Below are 24,890 nucleotides of genomic sequence, written 5' to 3'. Positions count from 1 at the left end.
CAAATAGATGGTCTCTCAATTTTAGTTCTGCTCCACGCCTGCCCTGAGTGGCATTTGTGGTGGCATGAATGGGAGGAAGATGCACTGAGCATCTCTGCCATTGAGATGACAATGGATGCTGCCTTCAAACAAAATAACTCACAGGAATCCAGGGTTAGTAGAAAAGAGCATGTGTGGCTGTTACAGGCACAGGAACCAGGCATTTTAGATTTCCAGGCAGTGTCAACTTCATTGTAATGTTATTCTTTCCAACAAAAGCAATTCATTAAGTATAACTAAATGTGACTCAAGGAGCACTGGTTAAGCACTCAGCTGCTAACTGAAAGGTTGTTGGTTTGAACCCACCTAACGGCTCCTCAGGAAAAAGAGTTGGTGATCTGCTTTTGTAAAGATTATAGCCTAGAAAATCTTATGAGGCATTTTTATTGTGTCACATAGGGTTGCTGTGAGTTAAAATAGACTCAGTGGCACCTAACAACAAATGTTACTAAATTTCAATACCTGTGCATGGTAAGTTCTCCCCTAGGTACTTACCTTTAAAAACTGTGGTGTTGCTAGACGCACAGTAGCGATGAAGCAGACCTCCTTTCCTAAGGGCATCCGACAAGGTCTTGAAAGGGCGCTGTCAAAGCCATTACATGAGGGACTAGGCACTGGGGCAGGAAAAGAGGAGTCACAGTTTAGCCCTGTCTGATGATAATAGCAAATCTCTACCTGGCTCTTAAGATAAGCATATAATTGTGCATATTAACTCATTTAATTCCTACAACCCTATAAGCTAAGAATTACTATTATCTCCATTACACAGATGAGTGTAATGTAATCTCAGGCACAGCGAGACTAAGTAACTCTCACAAGGTCATCAGCTAGCTAGCAGCAGAGTCGGGATTTGAGTTCATGCTTATTAATATGTTTTGTGCACATTATCTCATTTAACTCCTACAACAACCCTAGAAAGTAAGCAGTACTAATATTCCCTTTGCATGGATGCAGAAACTGAGTCACAGAGAGATTAAGTAATTTGTACCAGGTCAACTGCTAGCTAGTGGCAGAGCTAGGATTTGAGTCTATGTTGATAACCAGTACATTACATTTCTCACTTTCAGCAGTCTGACAGCAACTTAGATCACTGTGCTGGAAGAAAAGATCCTACAAAATAAGACAGTCTCATTCTGCATTAAGGATCTGAATACTCACTTCAATCAATGCTTTAAGGTTAGACTGCATAGTCAAATGGTGTTTCTGATATTGATGGTCCCCAGGAAGAGCAGTGATGTCTTGACATACACTGGTTTCCTCCCTCGCCTCTGGGCCAGGCTCAGCACATCTGGGATTCCTGGGCTTCTGCCTTGACACCCCACCACACTCCCCAGGAGCACAGGCTGATGAGAGATCTCCATCTGGACCATCAGGGTTTAGGGTTATCCTCAGAAGTGTGCACTATCCACCACAAACTCACTAGTTCTGTATCCTTTCATATGTGACGAGGCCTGTTTACATGTGTCATCCTATTTATTCTTACAAGTCTGGCATTCCTTTCCTCATTTTACACATGAAGACGCTGAGACCCAGACAGGTTATGTAATTAACCAAAGTCTCTCCACTTTGTATAAATAACAGAATAGAGACTTTACTCAGGCTTTCTAACTCCAAGGTAAGGTGTTCTAACAGAGAAGAGAGGGAAGTTGTTCTACGCTCCTACCCTACTTGATACTCACACCAGCCTCTCTCCCCCCATGCCTCTAAGGGAGGTACCGCTGAGCAGTGGCCATCTTCCCGGGAGCCCACAGACCTGCCTTCCAGAGTGACTGCGGAGAACAGATTTCCCCTTTGGGCCAAAGAAAAATTTTTCTATTTTTAGGTGGAGTTTGCCAGGTGGGAAGCAGAACCCTGTTAAACATGAAAATAGTCAATTTACCATGTACATGGAATACTTGGCTACCTACCAGAATCCTCTGGGGCTTTCTCATTGTTGTCCAGGCCCTACCCAGACTAACTGAGTCTTTCAGGGGGAGAAGCCCAGGCATTGGCATCTTTTTTTCCCATTAAAAAAAATTTTTTTATTCAAAATCATTTGGAGGAGAAAAAAGAAAAAAAAGAAGGTGGGGACCAGGTTTGCTGGTCCAATAGAGCCTGGTGGAACCATTGAGACTATGGGCCGTAGCTGCCCTTCAAGTCTGGAATTGAACCCACACCTGTGATTTCCAGCCAAACAAAGTACAGGCATGTGAGTTAAACATTTACCTCAAGTAGACACATGCCCTGGAGAGAACAATCATGGGAGAAGGAAGGGCTGCATATGCACAGGGAGACAGCTCAGGGGGCAGAAGAGTATGGAGGGATGGACACTGGGAAGAGGTAACTATGGGGAGGAAGTGGGGGCAGAGCTGTTGCATTGTGGTAAACTGTGGTCAATGACATGAGACAAAGTATATGTGAACTGCTGTATGAAAAGTGAATTTGCTCTGTAAATCTTCACCCAAATCAAAATAAATAAAATAAATTTTTTTAAAAATTTATTTTTGTTGAACATACACCAACTCAACAGTTTCTCCATGTATAATTCAGTGACAATGATGACATTCTTCGAGTCGTGCCACATTCTCACCTTCCTTTTCTGAGTTGTTCCTCCCTCAATAACATGAACTCACTGCCCCTAGGTTTCCTATCTAATCTTTGGAGTTGCTGTTGTCAATTTGATACCACACAGATAGATATTAAAAGAACACAATGCTCAAGACAGACAGTGGCCTTTTTTAAAAGCTCTCCATGTTTGCTAAGGTGCAGCCAGGGTTGAGATTTTACATACTTTTTTCTTTCTTTTTCAAAATGTAGTTAATTATATCCTGTACATTTCTGAACTTGCAGATTTACACAGGGTTTGGTTTTTCTAATTTAACCAAGAACATATAGAGAGAGCACTAGAAAACGGAATACATTATAAAATGAAATCTGCAAGATTTTCTTTGGATTTAAGCTTTCCAACAATTTTTTATGTTATATATTTATAGGTTCCTAAATGATTCTATAATAGTGTGCTATGTTCACCAACATGAATAAATGCATTTTACCAAATATATTCTCTGAATTCATTCATATACCTACTAATAAATGTTTCCAACTATGAATAGAAAGTGGGCAAAATAAAAAATAGTGGTCCAGAGAGAGTTCACATCTGTTGTTAGCTAGTTTAGTCCATTGCAGATTAATTCACAGAATGAGCCAAAAAACTTATCAAGGGGAAGGAAAACAATTCCACAAAAGGGAAGGGTCTGCAGATGTGAACATCTACATAATTAAAAAAAAGAAGCCACTTAAAAATTTCCCAGATGTGAACTATCCTCTTTGCTAGAATTTAAGAAAAAGCCTCCCTCATCTGTCCCTAAACAATCTGCCTTGTTTGAATAATCCTTTCAGCTACTATATTCATATGCTCTGTCAGCAAGCACCTTCCTCCATGCTTTATGGTGAGGAGAGGAGGCAGAAAACGAATGTGAGGTAGAAAACACTTTCCAAAAGACTCTCTACCCCTTGTTACTTTTTTCAGATGTACAGAAACTTGGACCGTGGAAATTAGGTAGGTGTTCTGCAGAACTTAATGTTGGCCTGAAATCCCTGGGTGGCTTAAACAGTTAAGCACTTTGACTTCTAACCGAAAGGTTGCTGATTCAAACCAGGGGCATAAAAACCCTATGGAGCTCAGTTCTACTCAGAGCATGTAGGGTTTCCATGAGTCTAAATCAACTTGATGGTAAGTGGCTTGGTTTTGGTTTTCAATGTTGGCCTGGCTCCCTCCCAGGATAGATTTGTCAGTCTTTTCCTCCAGTCCTTTGATAACTTTAAAAATGAAAATGCATGCTCACACTAGACATTTAGTTACTGTGTATAGCCTGCACTAATATTGCTTGTAGATACTGAACATCTGTACAGTATCTAATAAGCTAGATGCTATACAGATGGGCCCAGAAATGAGCAACCCCTCTTCTAAACAAGCTTCCTCCCAAAAAATATCTGAGGACTTCATCAAGGGGGATAAGAAATCAAGAATGAACGTTTTAATAGAGGCCAAGGGGGAGAAACTTTGATACTTTAAACATTTTGCAAATTGCATTTGAAATGACTTTTCCTCACAGCGTGAGCCTTCTTGCATATTCTAGAGTCAACACATGAGCAAGCTGCTCCCTGGGACTTCATAGTAATATTTAGCACTTAGACTAACTTCTCTGGCAATTTGTATCCCGAGGTATTTGAAAAACATTAATTAAGGATTTAATTAGTTGTTTCAATTTAAGTAATAGAAAAAATATATCTAATTACAACTGGCTTCTCGAGCCTCCTGGAAGGATTAACCACTTAATGCAGGTGCAGCCCTGTTTATCGGATCTCTGAGCACTTTGAAACATCTCCTTTCCTCAGTCACTCCAGCCCACACATACCTGTACACACACATGCACACAGGGGCGCACACACACGCACACAACTCATGATATAGACAAAAGTAAGTCTGTCTCGCTACTTTTCACCCCTAGACTCATCTTACTCAAAACTGATCTTACTCTTGCCCAAAGCTAAAGAGCCTTCTCCATGGCAGGAACCAGGCCTTGTTCTCTGTCTCTGGCTCTGAGCAGGTGTCTTGCACAGAGCATGGACTCAACATACATTTACTGAATGAATCCCTCATGAAATGACTTTCCATTTCACATCCAAACCACAGTGAAGTCCCCCTTTGGAAAAGATCTTTTGATCCTTGCCAGTAACTAGCAGTAGAGACCTTAAGACTGAAAAATGGCTTCCTTTCTCCAGCCCCACCTCATATTGCTGGTGGCTGGTTCACTGTCAGCCATGGATGGTGTCCACAGGACACGGCTCTGGGTCCCACTGCCACACAGGCTAGTTGACTGCTTTATTAATCATTAAAACTGGTCACAAAGGGACCTGGGCAAGAACATTGCAGCAAATCAACACACTGAAATCACCATTCCACAAAAAAAACACCTGAAATGCTCATTGCTGGTCCCATGCTTGCAGAAATGCAGGATGGCGCTCTAATTTTGGTCTTCACGGAAGGAGGAGCCAACAGTCATCAACCCCACTCTTCACTCCTGAACCTTTGATCACAGTCTCTAACATCAGAGACCTTAAAATTTTGCCCTGGGCTGGCATTCTTCAGGTTCCACAAGCAAAGAAGTCCCTAGGTTCTCCAAAGACTAATGTCTGTTTCTGGGGGTGGGGGGTGGGGGATGGGGGTGGTACAAACAGTTAAGTATTCGGCTACTGTCTGAAAAGTGGGCAGTTTGAAATCACCCAGAGGCACCTTGGAAGACAGGCCTAGCAATCTACTTCCAAAAGGTCACAATTGAAAACCCAGTGGAGTACATACAGTTCTACTCCGATACACATGGGGTCACTACAAGTCGGAATCAGTGTGATGACAATTGTTAATGTCTGTCTCATTTGACACCTGAGGTTAGTGCAAATGTTTGTCTGATGACAATGGAAGCTCCCAAATTGATCACGACAAGGAGGTAAGGATGACTACAGGTGCAGGGAGCTACCATGTGGACTGTGAACTTGTTTCAAAGGGGTTAGGGAAGCACAGAGATGGTGATGGGGAATACTAGTTAACAGCGTGAAAGAAAGAAAGATGTTCTGACTTTGTTCCACTCAGTATTGGTTCTGCCATCAGGCCTAAACAATTAAGTATTCTAATCAGAGAGGGCCTGCTTATGATAAATTAGTTGCAACAGCTGTAGGGAAACACACTAATTGTCCACAAGGAGAGTGACAAATAGCTTTCTCAGCAATTCCGAGAACAAACAAACAACAAAGCCAGTTGGGATCTGGGAAGACGTGAAATAACGAGTGATATGATGTGCTAGCTAGAGAAAGAATCAAGTTCCTAAGCCCCACTTGTGTTACCCGTCCAAAACATTTGGGCTGTAGTTTTGGAATGGAGAGAGTACAGTAATTTTCTCTTCCTTCATGAGAAATCATCTCCCACTAATTAAGCACTATTTCTAGACTTTTCTTTTTCCTCTTCACAATAGGCTTTTCTGAATGTGTCCTGAATAGTGAGGTGACTGGGTCCTTAGGAGAGTCCCAAAAGAATAATCCAGCCCATTCTGAGGCCTGGGGTACTGCCTACCTCACTTGGGTAAAATTTAGTTCTTCTTGCCTTTCTGCCAGTTCTGTTTAGCCCAGGGACGAATAACGTTGGAGAGAAGCTAAGAGTCACACAAGAAGCTGGGAGTGTGTCATTTCTTGGATTAAAAAAATAATGGGGAAAAATACATTCTTTAAATATTTTTAATATATTCATTAATTAAGACAAGTATTTTTAATGGCCAGAAGACTGCAATGTCACTGGCAAGATATTCACCAGATGGAAGGTGGGAACAAGTCCAAAATATTACGTACTCAGAGAAAAGAACTTCATATAGCCTCATCCCCTGTCCTTCCACTGGATATCTTGCTCACATTTTTATCACAATTATCAGACAACTTGTACAAAAGGTCCCTTGGCCTCAAAAGATATGGTTGATTTAATGGTGACCCATTCCTCATTGCTCCATTTTAATACAGACTCTATCTAGATGCTTCTGCAAGACACTATCTTTGTAACAGTTTGTTCTTCACTGTGATCTTAAATCTGTGATCTAATCTGGCAGTGATGACCACTGCTGGGGAAGGGGACATGATGCTCCTTGTTGAGGTAGAGGGCACACTTGGCTTCCTACTTCTGGGAGCCTGTGATGGGTAGATGGGACACCCCTTCCATGAAGCTGTTCCTCCTTTGCCAAATTCAGGTTTCCATTCCCAGTGAGGTCTGGCATGCATATGCTTTGTTCCCTTAACTGAAACATCTCAATAAATTCAGCTCAAGCAGGAGGGAAAAAAAAACAAAAAACCCAAACCCATAAAATGAGGCAACTTAAAGAAATCCCACAGAACATACGGAATCAAGTGTTGTAAGCTGAAAAGCCTCCACTTCTGCCAGTATTTCAAATCTGGCTGTGTGGTTGGAGGCGAGTAGGTAAAATGAGGGCAGGGAAACTTTTATACTCTGGTGTGTGGTTTCTGGAAAGCTTAGAGTGGAATGTTTGCTGAGGGTGACCTATTTGGAACCTCACCAGCAACTTTTGAAATACTGCTTTCTGGATTTCAGTCAGACACACATTTAAATCCAAGTCTGGGGGGAGCAGAGAGCTAAAATAAAGGATCGTCTTCTTCTCGGCATAAGTTATCTTTCAGGAACTGGGGTCTGCTTATCAGGACCCCTTGAATCAAAGACTGTTCTTCAAGCCTTTGAAAATCATCCAGCCAGTTCCCTCCAATAAAATGGGGGTGAGGTGGCTGGTACAGGTGGTAGTGGTGGGTTTGCAGGACTCACTGTCAGATTACCTGATAAGAAAGGTAAGCACGGGCTCACTTGTGCTTACTTACTAACCTGTAGTGAACAATTTGACATTTTTTCCCCACATCAAAGATTCTGCTTCTAGGTATGGCTGGTATCTCTCTCTCCCAACCCCACAGCACCCTCCTACAGAATTAAAGCCTCTTTTCAGATTTACAATCCCTGACAGGGAAGGAGTCCCCAGTAAGCATGGGCTTACTTATGCTTACTTACTAATCTGTAGTGACTCATTTATGGTGAAAAACATGTGAAACTGTTTACTACAGATTAGTAAGTAAGCACAAGTAAGCCTGAGCTTACCTTGCTTATTGGATAATGCGCCCCTACGGGGACCTGAGTGCACAGGATTTGAGGTCATCTCTGTGGGCTCCTCTATTTAAGTGTTGTTGTTGTTATGTGCCGTCGAGTCGGCCCCGACTCATAGCGACCCCTTCTTGGGTTTCCGAGGCAGTATCACTACGGAAGTAGGATTGCCCAACCTTCTTTCCGAGGAGTGGCTGGTGGGTTTGAACCACCAGCCTTCTGGTTAGCAGTCAAGTGCTTTAGCCACTATGCTACCAGAGCTCCTATTTAAGTAAAGCAGTAAAAAACATGGATGGTAGGAGAGACTGGAGGCTACTAGCATAGGTGGAAGCCTGTCTTGGTCTCTTCCTTGCGAGCTCCTCCCCTCTCCTTTCTCTTTTAATAAACTTTGGTTCTTGTGGAAAGAAAAAAAAATAAAGATGGATGATATTCATTTTAAAGCATTTTCTTTCCCCCTTAATATCTGTTAGAGGACAAACATACTAAAACCAAACCTGTTGCCACTGAGTGGATTCTGACTCTTGAAATGCAACTCCTTGTGTTTCAGGGTACAACTGCATTCCACACGTTTTTAAGGCTGTGACCTTTTGGAAGGAGATCACCAGGACTTTCTTCCGAGGGACTTCTGGGTGGTCTTTTTTTTAACCAGTCAGTAGTTAAACGCCTAACCACTTGCACCAGGGACAAATAGAGCTCTAAATAATTTCATTTCAACTCTATTCTAGAAGTAGTTGATGTGCAGAGCAGAGGTAGACAAGGGGCTGCTCCTACCAGTGTGTTTACTTCTACTCCTACACCTCAGAGGGTTAGGATCAGTCAATCTGCTTTTTATGAGGAGGGGGCGAGAGAGAATGGTTCTACATTCCAGCTCAGATTCCTCTGGAAAGCTTTTACATAGATGAGGCTAGAAACGGTCCTAAAGTGAAACACTTCAAAGAAAGGCTACTTTGTTGTCCTATTTCCTGACATATATTTCTTTGCATTTATTGTAAATCTAGGTTAAAAATACTGAGGGTACTGTCTTCTTCCCCTCCCCCTGGAAGAACTGTGGTAAATGATGGAGTCATAAGGAGTGACCAAGATGTGCAAATAGTGAAGCAGGGGAAAATTCCATTTTGCTCAAGTATTTGGCAACAGCTCCTGTGTTTACACAGCCAATGGGAACAGGGGCTGAGGTGAAGGGGTAAGGTGGCATAATCAAATGGTGAGCTGGAAACTGTTCAATTAAGATAGTTTAATCTGGTTAATAAGGGCAAAGGTGCTTCTGTTCCTCACCTCCCAAATTCCAATCCTACTCATCGGGCTACCAACTAACACTGGCTAGGAGAGCCGGCTGAATCCCGAGCAGCAATCTGGGTTAGCAGACAGACAGATGGGATCCTCATTTATATTATTTAAGGATCACCAAAAGCCTTAAATAAAAAGTAGGACCAGGTACTATTTCATTCTGTTGTACATAGGGTTGCCATGAGTCCGAGCCGACTCATTTGACATCTAACAACCACCACCAAAGCGCTCTCTGGCTCAAAGTCTCACCTCCCCTTCCCTACCCTAGAGCCTACATTTCAATGTGGGTCCTGTGGTTTAAACCAAGGGTTTCTATAAATGCCATTTTGGAGCCTAGCCCCTCTAGCAGGAGCTCTCTGGTGGCGTAGTGCCCAAGGCACTTGACTGCTAACCAGAAGAAGGCTGGCAGTTTAAACCCACCAGCCACTCCTTGTAAGGAAGACTAGGCAATGTACTTCCATAGGGATACCACCTCGGAAACCCAAGGAGGGGTCACTATGAGTCAGATCTGACTTGATGGCAGTGTGTTTGGTTTGGTTTGGTAGCCCCTCTAGCAGTCTTTTGCCAAATTAATTGGTCAGATGAGTTCTAGGAGAGGAAGAGAATGTGTTACACACAGTCTTGGCTGGGTGCACTCTAGTGAGGGGCCTAAGTAAAAACACCTGTCCCCTTCAGGATGGCCCCAGGGAGCCGAGGTAGGAGGGGCACAGAATGAGGAGGCCAGAGATGAACTCTCCAACCAATTGCCAGTGAATCTACCCCAATTCATGGTGACCCCCTGTGTGTCAGAGTACGACTGTGCTCCAGAGGGTTTTCTTCCAAAGCACCTCTGGGGGACTCAAACTGCCAACCTTTCAGTTAGCAGCCTGAGTGAGTGAAGCATTTGCTCCACCCAGGGACTCCCTACCCAGTGTTAGACCAGCGTGTATTTAATCTTCATTTGGATTCAAGGAAAAGAAGTGGCAGGAACCCTCCTCGAAGCTGTCACTATATCCCTGGAGTATGCTTGGGGGTCAGTCAAGGAAAGCTCTGTTTTTAGCTCCCAGAAAGAGCATTATTTTCTCGATGAGTGGGAAGCCTTTGGCTGGAGTCCTGGCTCTGCTCCCTACCAGCTGTGTGCCCCAGGGCCAGCATCTATGAGCCTCAATTTAGATTAACGTATTTTTTACTGGGTGCTTACTATGTGCCAGGCAAGGCCTGTGCTGGGTTCAGGTAGGGCTGGGGTCCTTTCCATTCCCTCATTGATAAAACGAGAGCCTACTATCTTCAGCCAGAGCTGGCTCACTGGCAATTAACAACAACAAATATTTCCTTCCAGACATCAGATAAGAAGGCAAGAGACAATGCTCCATAAACTAAACACCCTACACAAGCATGAGGAATGATCACTGTCATGGATGAAAGAAGGGTTTCTGACCTAGTTCTTTGGAGGTGTGAGCAGGTATTCTATTAAAATAAAACCTATGTTCACAATCATCTTTCTTCTGCAATCTCCATGTTCCTTTTTACCTCTGTGCCATGGCTGGGGGTTGGGGTAGGTGCATGGGGCAACTTAGTGGATGGATGCAGTACATCTGAGGTACATAGGTACACAAGTATAGGCATCAGGTACCAACAGACTATCAGGTGGTAGATGCTGGCCTATGTGATGTATCTAGATGTTTAATTTCTACATGGATTTGTGGGAGGCAGCAAAGCACTGGAGTTAAGAGTGTGGGTCAGAAGGTCACAGGGTCTGGGTATGAATCTGGGTCCCTACTTTCTATCCGTGGACCTCAGACTTAACTCTTTTATGCATCAATTTCTTCCTCTGTAATGTTGGCATGATGCTAATAGTGACACCTAGTAAAAATGCTCCAAGGATTAAATGAGATTAAATGCCTGGTATTTAGCGAACACTCTGTGAGATATTTTTATTATCCTAGTGTTCAATGTTTACTGAGGAATTAACATTTAAATCAAATTCAAATTATTTCTTAGACTACATTAAACTATACTTTATAGGTCAAAAATGGTCAAATGTTGGTGATTTCATATGGTTTAGTCTTAGAGATTGACTTGCCCTAGACATTCTTTGCTGTCTGTTTTAATTCAAGTTAGGATTAGGGTTCATGTCTTCCATAAGTCCACTTGGGGTCTCTTGTCTAAAGGAAGCCACCCTAATGTCAATTTGTACAATAGGCTTTGGAAAGACAACTGTACTCTTGCTTTTAAATTTTCCACTTTCAAAGCTGTATGTTTACAGCAGTAACAGTTCCCAAAAAAGAAAAAAAAAAAATCACACATAATTTCCACACATTCTTTCAGGCAAACAAACACTGTCTCGATTTGAAAAGAAAGCTTTGTTAGTTAAAAAAATTTCCCAGGTATTCAGAATTAAGTCTGGCTGTTTCCTTGAAATCCTCTAACATGTGATACATGACAAGAAACTTCAAAGTGATATTCAGCAGCATCTTCATGAGATTTCTGGAAATGTCAATTCACAAAAGATACAACTGCTGCTCAGCAGCCAATCAGAGGCCAGTTTCCTTTTGCTAAGCGTGTGTACTGCTGTCATGTGGACTCACAGGAACAATAAAAACAGTTTCTCTTGAGTTGAGTCTGACTCATGGCGACCCTTTATGTGTCAGATTAGAATTGTGCTCCATAAGGTGTTCAAGGCCATGACTTTTTCCAAAATAGACCAGATACCTCTGGGTGGGTTTGTACCGCCAATCTTTCAGTTAGTAGGCAAGCATTTAACCATTCAGGCTGCTCAGGGAGTCCAGTCATACAGGCCAGAAGCCCATAATTCCCAGTCATGACACTCTGGGGGTTCAAACCAAACCGAACCCACTGCCATCTAGGCGATTCTGACTTATAGTGACCCTCATCGGGTTTCCAAGGCTATAAATCCTTACAGAAGTAGACTGACTCATCCTCTTCCTGTATAACAGCTGGCGTGTTTGAATGATGGACCTTGGCGTTAGCAGCCAAAGGCCTTACCCACTCTGCCACCAGAACTCTGGGGGTTAGGGGTTGCCTTTTCCCCTTTGTGAACAGTGCCCACTTTGGCTATACTGCTGTCTCAGCAGCAGTCATTATGGCCACAGCATACACATTTTAAGCAAATTCTAAACTACTGCTTCTATTAATTCAGGAGCCCCTGGGTGGCATAAATAGTTAAGTGCTCAACTACTAGCTGGAAGGTTGGTGGTATGACCCCACCCACTTTGAACCATGGAAGATGACAGGCCTGGCGATCTGCTTCCAAAAGGTCAAAGCCTTGAAAACCATATCGAGCAGTTGTACTCTGAACATATAGGGTCTACATGAGTTGGAATCAACTCCACACCAACTAACAACAGCACGTTAACTCAAAGATGAAGTTGGTCTGGAAAGAGCGTCATAAATGAGGTTAAAATTCCTATGGAATGGCATTCTGTATTGTAACAGGTCAGTGTTCCTCAAAGTCCTTGACTTTTTACACCAGACTCCGAGTCCTTTCCAAACTGCACATTCCCAGGCTCCACCTTCAGATCTGAACCGGAATCTTTACAGTGAGGCCCGAGGATCTGCATTTTTAACAAGACACCTCGACCAATGAACCACAGCACCAGGGGTTGGTATCCTGTTGAGTTTTCTATGGAGTTCCTGCTGGTGTAGATGGTTAACGCACTCAGCTGCTAACCCAAAGGCTGGAGGTTCAAGTTCATTCAGAGGCACCTTAGGAAAAAAGGCCTGGAGATTTAATTCCAAAATATCAGGCATTGAAAACACTACGGAGCACAGTTCTACTCTGAGACATATGGATTGCCATGAGTTGGAATCAACTTGTCAGCAAAGGGTCTGGGTTTCCTACAATGGGCCTCTTAAGTCAGTTTCTTTAAGTGGATATCCCAAGGAACTCATTAAACATTCATTAAATGTTGTTGTTGTTGTTGTAGTTATATGCTGTCGAGTTGGACCCGACTCATAGTGACTCCTCCTTGGGTTTCCGAGGTGGTATCACTAAGGAAGTAGATTGGCCAGCCTTCTGGTTAGCAGTCAAGTGCCTTAAGCACTATGCTACCAGAGCTCCTTCATTAAATGTTAGTCTCATGAAACTTGGGCAACTAGTCATGAGTTGGACTAGGCACTGTCAGCTTTAGTTTCATCTTGCTTTCACAGATTTAGAGGTCTATTTGGGGAAGATGACCTCCCAACACTTCCAACCCTCTGGCATCCTGAGCCCTCACGTTATGTCCCACAAGGAAGTTGATCTCTGAACACTGGACCTGAAAATCACTCAGTGGGATCATGCTGTTTAAGATCTGGTTGAAGCCGTTAAAATAAATCATATATATTTATGCAAATAACACATAACAGGGGGACATCTGAGGCCGAAGGAAAAATCCTGGTTAGCCTTAGTTTCAGGACTCAGGACCTGAGTTTGGCTGGTTCTAGTGGAAACTCTGGGATTAATTTGACTGGGGTAATAGACCATCGGTCCAGAGTTAAACAATAGTAACAAAAGACGAAAAATTAGTACCACCATGGTCTCCTTTCTCGTGTCTGTGTCTCACCTTCCCACCCTCTCATTTCTGAGGCTCATCTTTCAGTATTAGTTTCCTTTTGGCAGTTTTCTCCTTCCTTCTTCTCCCTTTTCCACCATTCCCCGTCAACATGATCTTGTTTTCGCCAATCTTTGGTGTTTGAAGAGTTGGCTCTTTCAAAGTTATTTGTTTTGTGTTGAGTTTTGAGGAGCGAAGCAAACAGAAACCAGGCCTTTCTGCAACAGGCCACACAATGGGGATGTGTGCTAGAGCTTTTGTTTCCGAATTCCTGGCATGAGGCCTGCATTTCCATTTTAGATGGGTCAAAAGTACAAATGAGTTTTTAAAGTACAGCTTAGAGTTGATGTCTCTCCAGCCAGATCTTGGACAATTAAGTTATGTGGGCAATTTAAAAAAAAATAAGACTTCATTGCTTGGATTACCCTGTTTGATAATAATTCATCCAGTGTAGATTGCTGGCTAATGGTAAAAACGCTACTTTACTATGCAGACAGGGCCTTAGCAAGCAGTAGGCTGTGTTCCAGATCTGGGAAAACATGCGAAAGGCAGTACTGTGAAAAGGAAGATAAAAATGCAGAAACCACAGTGAAGGATCTTCATGTCACAACGAAGGCCTGTTTAAGTGAGTGTGTGGGCCGAGCCTGCTCTTTATTAACTGTGAGTTGTTTCTCACAAGTACAGAATTATTTCATCAGCCTGAACATAAATAAATGAATACTGTGCATTTCAGTGGGACTCTGTGCACTGGCATAAACAGGTGTGGGAGTGCGTTCCTCAGGAACGGGAGATAACATTTATGAGCAGAGAAACGCCTCTCGGGAACACTAAAATCCAAATGCAAAGAGTAAAAGTACATATTCTCCCTCCTCTTCCCTCAGTGATGCTTATACCCCCATGTGCATGTTTGCATGATAAAAGACCCTGTAGCAATTATATGACAATTAAAGCTTACCATTGTAAGAGCGAAAATTTCCTACAAATTTTATGTATTCGTAAGTTGGAAATTCCTTTGGGTTCAAACTGCCTCTGAGAAGATGGCAATAAAATTCTAAATCGTTGTCAGCTGGACCATTAAAAGAAAAAAACAGAGAGAGAAAGGCGAATGTAAGCGTTACACAGACTCCAGACTAAACAAATAGCGTGTTTGTGAAAATTCTTACGGGGGATTTAGTCTATGCACAGCCAGGAGATTTCTCTCATGATGACTGACTTTCAGGCCTGGTTTAGAACCTCCGCAGCTTTGGGCTTTCTCTCCATAGTTCACAGACATCTTGCATTCCATATTTGGACCCAATTAGTCTTAATTTGCTCACAGATGTCTGTGGTTGGCTATGTCAGCATGGATTAGTTCCGGTTGCTTTCATTTGGTATATTAAAATAAAGCTACTTATATAGAGCTTCTCTCTTTAATGTAATCTTTTTGCTTTGCTATGAAGTAAAATCAGATGTATGACAGGGAACATTACTCGTGGAAGATGGACTGAGGCTTGAACAAGTAAGAGGCATCTTTGCTACCTCTGTTAAGTATAATTTCATAGGCTTCATTGAGTGATACACGTTTCATTAGGCACCAGAGCCAGCCTTCTATCCTAGCTGCCAAATATTTTGAACCAAACTTAGAAATTACATAAAATATGCATAGAAATTCCATAAATAACCAGATGACAGACTTAGGAGGGCAGAATTTGGATGTTTGACCCAGTTACTCAGTTTTCAGTTGGTTAGTTGACATTATCCCGATCTAGCATTATTTGTCCTACAAGATCAGCAGATTGTTCACTGATTTTTGCAGTTTATTACAAAGAGATTCTCATGTAAGAAAAGTGAAAACCTCTTGCCATGCATGCAAAATAAGTTTTATTCTTAAACCCTATGCTTTCAAATTTTCATCATAAAAAGCTAAATGTCTTACATTATCTCAAGCTCCAGTTTTAGCTTTAAACTGAAAATATACCCCTAAGAATCTTTAAGTGTTCTGAGTCACAAGGAAAATTATTCTTAAAATTAGTCCTCCCTTCTTAATTCATTCTAACCTCTTTTCAAAAGTGAAATTTGTATCTTTATATCTGGTAAAACCAGTAAAGTTAAACTTACATTTTAAGTATTCTGGGGAGGAGGAATCTGTCACAAGCATATGGGAAGAAAGCATTTTATAAACTTCTGAATGTTCTTGTTCTGGAAGGAAATTTAACAAATTCTGATCCATGACATCTGACTGAAAAAGAAAGAGCAAAGGAACACTCACAAAGATTAAAAACAAAGGGCAGAAACAAAACCCCAAACCATGTACATTCACGACAATTCAGAACCTATTTCTGAAATGAAAGGTTTAAAATCTGGTTTTCTGTGAAAACACTTAATGTATCACTCCGTAATTGATCTGTGCTGGTTCTGGGTAGAACTCTGGCCTTCCACGTAGGAGTTCTGGCAACACACTCACGCACAGCCACCAACCAGCTGTCAGGGGAGCCTTGCGTCTTTCTATGAGGCTGCACAGGTTTCAGCAGAGCTTCTAGACAAAGACAGACTGGGAAGAAAGGCCTGGCGATCGACTTCTAAAATCAGCCCATGAAAACTGTATGGATCACAACAGTTGAGTCTATAACTGACACTGGGGATGAGACAGGACTGGATAGGGTTTTTTTCTTTTGGGCTTGGGGTTGCCTTGAGTTGAGAGGCCCACTTAAAGGTGGCTAACAACAACCAATCTCGAAGGGCAATCTAAAATGTTTTACTTGTTCAAGTCCATATGTGCTATTATTGCCCATGAGTCCAAGAGGGAAGTAAAATTTAAGTTTGACAAATGCAGAAAACAAACAAGCCTCCTCCTGCTTGAGGAGGTCTGGCCATTCTCCTTCCCCGCTGGCTGGGGCAGTATGGGTACATGGAGTTCTGTCCCTGACCTTTAGGCAGCAAAGGCCTCTGCCTGTTTACTTCTTAAATGTCTCCAATCACTGGAACTGCATTTTTTTTTTTTTTTTAAATCCTGGCACTGTGAATACAAAGTAAGTGGTTTAAACTCAACTCACTGCCATCGAGTCAGATCTGACTCATAGCGACCCCTCCTTGGGTTTCTGTGGTGGTTATGTTTGTGTGTCAACTTGGCTGGGCCTGGTTGAGTAGCTGGGCAGCTGGTGGTTATTCCCCATGTTGAGACTGGCAATCAACTTCATGGTGGGATCTACCACAAGCAGCTGAGTAGCTGCTTTGGGTATATGGTCTGCTTCCCGTATATAAGAAGCAGCTTTGGGAATGGTCTCTAGCTTATGGCGCGCTTGGACCCTGCATGTAGCTGTGTCGTTGTTCAGCCGCCTGCCATGCTCTGCCGACCTTGGGACTTACAATGGACTTGAATTAATGCCCTGCTGTGTGGTTTGGTAACATCAGGACTGAACCATTTTATTTGTTAACCTTGGGCTTATTAGGAGTCAGTAGTTACCCACTAGCCACTCCTCGGAAGGAAGGTTGGGCAATCCTACTTCCGTAGTGATACTGCCTCGGAAACCCAAGGAGGGGTCGCTATGAGTCGGGGCCGACTTGACGGCACACAACAACAACAACAACAACAACAGTTGCCTGAGTGAAGAAATGCCTCTAGTCAGTGGGCCGGGAGCAGGAGGCACAGCTGAAGCCCAGGGTCGAGGGGCTTTCACACCGCCCCTAGAGCCTGGCACTATGAACTTGGACTTAAAGCCTCTAAACTCTAAGAGAATAAACTCCTGTTTGTTAAAGTCATCCTATTTGTGGTATATTCCTGTCAGAGTGGCACTAGGTAACCAGAACAGTTTCTGAGGTGATACTGCTATGGAAATAGATTGCTCAATCTTCCTTCTGAGGAGTGGCTGGTGGGTTTGAACTGACAGCCTTCTGGTTAGCAGTCAAGTGCCTTAGGCACTATGCCACCAGAACTCCTAAATAAGTGGTCTAGATATACAGTATTTGTCCGTTATGGGAGTCACTAGCCATAAGGCTACTGAGAACCTGAAATGTGTTTAGTGTGACTGAGGAACTGAATATTGAATTTTGTTTAATTTTAAGTAAAATGGAAATAACCACATGTGGTTACCTAATCAGACAGTGTAGGTAGAAGTATATGGTGCAGACATGAGATAGGCATATCTCCATCTCTTCCTTTAAAAAGTAAAACAAAACAGGTGCCATTGTGTCAATCCAGACTCATGGCCACCCCATGTGTTACAGCAGGACTGCTCCACAAGATTTTCATGTCTGTGACCTTTCAGAAGTAGATTACCAGGATTTTCTTTGGAGGTGCCCCTGGGTGGGTCTGAACCGCCAACCTTTTGGTTAGCAGCCAAGAGCTTAACCATTTTTGCCCCCCCAGGGACTCCTTATCTCTTCCTTGGTCTCCCTTACATATACTCATTCACTCCCATGGCTTCAAACATTATTTATATATGATGGGCTCGAGTATAGCAGGGATTGTGGGGCTGGCGCGGGATCGGGCAGTGTTTCGTTCTGCTGTGCATGGGGTCGCTATGAGTCGGAAACGACTCGACGGCACTTAACAACAACAACAAAATTTGTATACACAGCCAGCTCTCTCTTGTATATCCCTGGCTCAACTTTCTAAATGCCTCTCAGATGCCCCCTAGGAATGACAAATTTACACTTATCCCCAATGTCATTCTTTCCCACCCACACCTTCTTCTCCCCTGGGCTCTCTGACTCCACAAGTGGGACCGCTAAGTTGCTCATTTGCCCACGCCAGACACCTAGGTGGCATCCTTTGGGTCTCTGCTCAGCTGATCCCATAGGCTGAAACATTCTGCACCCATTCTCCCCTTGATTCAGCTAACTCCTGTGTATCTTCAGGTCCCTACTTTGAACTCACTTTCTCAAAGGGAGTACAGGCATGCCTCACTTTATTGCGCTTTGCAGGTAGTATGTTCTTTACAAATTGAAGGTCTGTGGCAATCTTGTGTTGAGAAAGTCTATTGGTGCTGTTTTTCCAACAGTGTGTGCTCCCTTCATGTCTCTGTGCTACATTCTGGAGTTCTCACAATATTTCAAACTTTTTCATAATGCTATTGCTTACTTAACAGACTAAAGTAAAAGTAACTTTTATATGCATTGGGAAACCCAAAAAATTGACTTGCTTTATTGCGGAAGTCAGGAACTGAACCTGCAACCTTCCAAGATAGCCTGCATTCGTGACAACCCCTTGTGCAGACAGGGCACCTTCACCTCATGCTGCCATGGTCCTCTGTAATCCCTTCACTGCACTTGCCATGCCATATGGTAATTGTTTGATGGTAAGGCCTGGGTGTGAGAAAAGTGAACATTGCTCTATGAGAAACTAAAAGGGAAGGGGAGGGGAGGAAGGACTCAGGAGGGCTCAAAGGTTCCCAGCTTGGCTACACTAGTTTGTATCTCTCTAGGCAAAGACTCTACAAACATCCTCTATAGCCTGTGCTATCGTTTTATCATTCTGGCTCTGTTCAAGGACCCTTGGTGGTGCAGTGGTTAAAGTGACCACTTTTGACTGCTAATCAAAAAGGTCAGTAGTTTGAACCACCAGTCACTCTGCAGAAGAAAAATGCGGCAGTCTGCTTCTGTAAAGATTACAGCCTTGGAATCCACACAGGGCAGTTCTACTCTGTTCTATAGAATCACTATGGTTGGAAATGACTCAATGGCAGTGGATTTGGTTGGCTGGACTCTGTCCAAGTTCCTTCTTATATCCAAATAAAATCCTTTTGATTTTCCTTTGTTGTTGTTGTTATGTGCCATCGAGTCAGACCTGACTCATAGCGACCCTTCCTTGGGTTTCCGAGAAAGTATCCTTCAGGCCTCTAGTATTTTAGAAGATAACTCATGTTCATCATAGATGGCAGTGGTCTTTCTTCTTAGGAATCGTTTGGATACTTGAAAACAATAACTAAGTCACTCCATGGCCTTTTTGTGGAGAGCCTGGTCCCAAGTGGTGTGTGTGGAAGAGAGCAGGGCTATGAGGGCTGCCTGGCTTGTTCGGAGTGGGGAAGAGGATTGGCAGGTCAAGAGGACCACGAGAGCACCTCAGGCTACAGGTTCTGTATGAAATAAAAATGAACACTGGATGGAGATGCGGAGGCAAGATATATGGGCATTATGAGGATTAAGAGTTAATAAATACAGGAAAGGTTTAGAACCATGCTTGACATAAGTTCTGTAATATCATTACAATCATGCCATTTCCACATGTTGAAAACCAATACAAATAACAATAATTTGCAAGTGTTAAGTCCTAGTGCTTACCAAAAACCAAAAACCAAAACCAAACTCACTGCTATTGAGTCAATTCAACTCATAGGGACCCCTCCTTGGGTTTCCAAAGTGGTATCTCTAATGGAAGTAGATTGCCCAATCTTCCTTCTGAGGAGTGGCTTGTAAGTTTGAACTGCCAGCTTTCTGGTTAGCAGTCAAATGCCTTAGGCACTACACCACCAGAACTCGTCCTAGTGCTTATGGGAGAGTAAACTACATCTGCAATGGAACTGTCCCTTGAACAAGCTGGTCTCTGTTTATTAAAACAAACATAATTATGAAGACAAAAAGAGGGAATGTGCCATCTGTAGCCATTTTCACAACTGAGTCACATTATCAAGATCATGTATCTGTCTAGGCAAAAAGTTTTCTCTCCCAATGTACTGCTATGCCCTTAGCTGCTTTATCAGGGATCTGGTCTATTTTCTGATTTTAACTATGAATGCCTGTCCTAAATTCTATGTCGCACATTTTCTATGTTTTTCCTTGAGGAAGCTTGAGAGCTGGGGGAATGATCAGAAAGGGCTGCAGGATGTAGAAAAGCATTTTCCTCTCTCCCTTTGAACTAGCAGCACTAATTTAATTCTAGCTGGTAAATATGAGTTAGCCTACAAAAGGAGCACATGGATGCTGGTTGGCTGGGATGGAAGTGGCCTGGTGGACACTCAATCCAAGAATGCCCTGAGGGGTCTTGGAGGTCTGGCTGGAGATGTGTGATGGCCACCAGTTAGAAGGGAGGAATGGTGAAAAGTCCTGGAGAAGCCTCACCTTGAGAAGAGGCAGGCATAGGTCAAGTCCAGCCCTTGATCTCTCTAAAGAAACAGAAGGTTGGGCACATATTTGGTATGTTTGGATTCAGTTTCGATTCAGAATCAAACTGATGGCCAAACAGTAAAAGTTTCAGAAGATAATGCAGAGAACAGTTTCATGATCTAGAAGTAGGGAAGTATTATGTATATAAGATGTAAAAAAGCATCAAACTATAAAGAAATACACTCTCTACGGCCAACCAAAGGCCTCAAAAAGAGGAAAAAGGTAAGTCATCAAGTGATAGAAACTTTTTGCAACATGTATACTTGACAGAGGACTAATATACAGATCATGGCAAGAATGCCTATGAATCATTATAAGAATAAAAATCCAGTAGGAAAATAGCAAAATAAATAAATAAATAGGCACTTCACCTAGGAAATCAAAATGGCCAATAAACATAGGAAAAAAGACTCAATCTCATTAGTTATCAGGGGAAAAACAAATTAATATTCCATGAGATAGGTTCATATGTTAGACTGACAAAAACTAAGCAGTCTGACAATATTACATTTTGATGAGATGGAGAGTACTTGGAACTCTCCACAAAGCTTTAGGAGTAAACAGACACAACCACTATGTTCTCTAAACCATTCCTCCCACCCCACTCCCCAAAAAACCCAAACCCACTGTCATCAAGTCGATATTCTGACTCATAACGACCCCCACTGGGTTTCTGAGGTGGTAAATCTTTATGGAAGTTGATTGTCTCATCTTCCTTCTAAGGAGTGGCTGGCGGATGAACCACCAACCTTCTGGTTAGCAGTCAAATGCCCTAGGCACCCACACCACCAGAGCTCCTTATGATGTTTCCCAGTAAAGATGCAGAGGTACACATCCTACAGCTTAGCAATTCTCTTTCTTACCAGTTCTCTAAGGGATGCTTGCAAACATTCACCAGGAAACATGTTTAGATGTTCATGAAAACACTTTTTAAGAGCTCCAAACCAGAATGGATGCAGAAATTGTAGCACATTCATACATAGACTAAATACTACAGAGCAATGAAAATGAACCAATGGCAGCTATACCAAGCAGTGTGCGATGCATGCATCTTACAACAAATTGTTGAGCATAAGAAGAGGTCACAAATGAGTATATTTCCTGATTCCACCTACATAAAGTAAAAGAAAAGGCAATACTAAATTAAAGTGTTTAGCAATGAATTCAGTGTTGGTAAAGTTATAAAGAAAAGCAAGGAAATGATCTTAAATGTCAGACATTTGGCTGCTAACCAGAAGGTCACCAGTTCATACCCAGCAGCTGCTCTGTGGGAGGAAGATGAAGCAATCTACCTCCATAAAGATTGACATCCTTGGAAACTCAGTGGGGGTTGTTATGAGTTGGAAGCGACTCGATGGCAGTGATAGAGTGAAGGTCAAGTGCTATGGGAAAGGAGCAGGTGGGCTTCTATGGTCTTGGCCATGTCCTATGTTTCTTAACTTCAATGATGGCTCAGCACATACTCATTTTGAATCGATGATATATAAAATTCAAAAGGCATTAAAAAGAAAAACAAAAAAAAACTATGTGGGGACCTGGGCCTTCTTAATCTGTGGCCAAGTTCGAGCTGCAGTCAAACCTGTTAGTGTTCCATCTAGACAGAGCAATTCCCTAGCTCTGCCATGGCCTGGAATCCCTCAAACAAGACGACTTCAATTAGGCTGGATTTTTAAAAAGTGAGGAGAGGGTTGGGGAGAGGAGAGGGATGTTTCCTGGGAAATGTGTTTCATGGCCTTGGCCTTGCTGTTGCATTTTGTTAACATAAGTCAGGGGCTCTGTCTACCCTCCTCTGTGACCCCTTCTCTCTGCTGTTACCCCAGACACAAAAATCTGGTCCCATATTCTACTCTACATCTTAGACCTTCTTCTTGAAGGAGTATTCGAATACCTGGAGAACCAGCATCACATGGCAGTAATATTTTTGGTCTATAGATTTCTCCAACTTTATAAACACTTGCTCCTTATTATCTGTTTAGGAAATTATGTTATTCATGCCCATATGTTTTACTTCTGAGATACCTTCCACTCTTTGCCAGCTTTTTGCCATTGTTCTCAAAGTAGTAGTCCCACTAATGAATTCTATCCCTTGTTTGATGGATATTTAGGTACATGGGCACTATGCTTGGGGCTATGCTTTAACAGCTCACCATCCTCCAGCTCATTAGGCAAACATCATATTCATTAACAACAGAAAAGGAAGTTAATTAAAAACCTAACAAAACCTAAACAAAACAAACTAAAGTCCAAACAGGAGACACAGATTATGCCTATTTTTATGTCTGCCTCATTCACACCTTTTGCCAATTCTGTCCAAGGCAGTGTGACACATTCCCTTTAAATCTCTCCTGAAGGTCTTCTCTGCAAAAGCTCCCTTTTGCACTTGGCCTTCCATCAACAGGTTCATCCAACCATGGTCATGTTTCTTCTTTTACTGTGTGCTTTGACTCTAGATGCCCAGGAGGGCCATGGAGTCCCTGGGTGGGGCAGACAGCTAAGTGCTTGACTACGAGCTGAAAGGCTGGAGGTTAAACTTACTCAGAGGTGCCTTGGAAGACAGATCTGGCAAACTGCTTCTGAAAGGCCACAGTCTTGAAGACACTGGGGAGCACTACTACTCTGCACACATGGGGTCACTATGAAGTCAGACTCAACTCAATGGCAACTAATAACTTTAAAGTTGACAAAACGTTAAAGTTTGGATTTTATCTTAGTAATCACTTCATCTTAATCACTTTCTGCTTCTTACAGCAATTTTCTTCTTCTTCTTTCTTTCTATGTCAAACTGGAAAAGAAAAGTTCTAGGATATTTCATTAGGAAATTATTATACAAAAATTTATCATGTGAGCTTTCATGCACGTCTGAGTTTATATTAGTATGAAGGAAACAGAGTGTGACTTTGAACCTGATAGTCTCAGAAGAAGAAAGAATTCTTGCTGCTCTTTATTTCCCCCTCCACCAGCAGCCCTCTAGGGCCACACAAGGGACAGTGGGGCCCAGGTCCTGGCATGCCAACTGGTGCTTGGGTCTGATTCCAACAGGCCTTAGAGGGCACTGCTGCTGGGGCTGTGGCTTCTTGTCCTGCCCACACTGTGCCTTTGTGTCATGCCTGCCAAGGCCCCTTCCCACCTGGCCTCTTCTTACCATCTCAATCACCACCTTTTCCACAAAGACTGACAACCACATTTCTATTCCCCATTCTCTCCCTTCCAACCATCTGCCTCCTTTTGAAAATATTCCACTTTACTGTGCTATATGGAATTCTGAGTAGTGTTTAAGCACCAAACTCTAAGCCAAAGTGCCTGAATTCAAATCCCAGCTCCACTACTGGCTGGTCGTGGGATCTGGGAGGAAGTATTTACCTGTCCTGGGCCTCAGTTTCCTCATCTAAGATGTGGGTAAATACCTACCTCATAGGGTTATTGTAAGGATCAATATTGATAACGAGAGCAAACATGATAGGGCCCTTGCTCTGTGCTAGGCACTGTTCTAAGTGCTTTACAAATATTAGTGCATGTAAGGGATTCTTAATGGTGTCTGGTTATTAGTAAGTGGTCCATAAATGTTGACACGTTTTCTATTATTCTCTAATGGTTTAAAAGGTGATAGATATCTCAACCAAACTGCAAACCCTGACAGGAAGACAGCCTCACATGGGATTTCTAAATCCCTGCAACATCAGTAGACAAGTGCTAGGATTATACTGAGTGATGAACAAGTAAGAACTGAGCTAAACTAAACAGAAAGGCAAAAAACAAACCCACTGCCATCAAGTTGACTCTGACTCATAGCAACCCTATAGGACAGAGTAGTATTGCCCCATAGGGTTTCCAAACCAATAAATCTTTATAGAAGCAGACTGCCTCATATTTCTTCCACAGAGTGGCTCATGGGTTTGAACTGCTGACCGTCTGATTTACAGCCCAATGCTTTAACCACTGCACCACCAGAGCTCCCAAACAGAATGGAGAATTCCTAAATTACAACTCAAGTCCTTGTTACCAAAAGGTCACCAGAGCAGAGAGGTGAAGAGCTTGGGCTTTGCAGTCAGATGCACCTGGTTTGAGTCTGCTCTGCCATTCACTGCCTGGGCCACCTTGAATTTTCTTCCCTTTAAAGTGGAGACGTCCTATGTAGTACAAATGATTAATGCACTCAGCTGCTAACTGGAAGGTTGAAGGTTTGTGTCTATCCATGAGCACTTTAGAAAAAAGTCCTGGTGATTTATTTCTAAAAAATCAGCCTATGATTTCTATAGGGAAAACCCTATGGAACA

The 24,890-nt window shown here is 42.6% G+C and overlaps 1 protein-coding gene across 1 annotated transcript in view; it reads right to left on the bottom strand.

Moving 5' to 3' along the window:
* Positions 1-24,890, bottom strand: part of NPAS2 (neuronal PAS domain protein 2) — a 91,197-nt gene that overhangs the window by 42,617 nt on the left and 23,690 nt on the right. Inside the window, exons 5-7 of the mRNA XM_042783487.1 lie at positions 15,634-15,754; positions 14,492-14,602; positions 535-653 (exon numbers count right to left, since the gene is read on the bottom strand). Of these exons, the coding sequence (XP_042639421.1) occupies positions 535-653; positions 14,492-14,602; positions 15,634-15,754 (351 nt within the window). The remainder of the gene's footprint in view (positions 1-534; positions 654-14,491; positions 14,603-15,633; positions 15,755-24,890) is intronic.

The sequence above is a fragment of the Orycteropus afer genome, unplaced genomic scaffold (genome assembly GCF_000298275.1).
Source record: "Orycteropus afer afer isolate SDZICR_OR568_19922 unplaced genomic scaffold, OryAfe1.0 scaffold00017, whole genome shotgun sequence".
Classification (NCBI taxonomy): domain Eukaryota; kingdom Metazoa; phylum Chordata; class Mammalia; order Tubulidentata; family Orycteropodidae; genus Orycteropus; species Orycteropus afer.
This window is presented reverse-complemented; position numbering and strand designations above follow the sequence as displayed.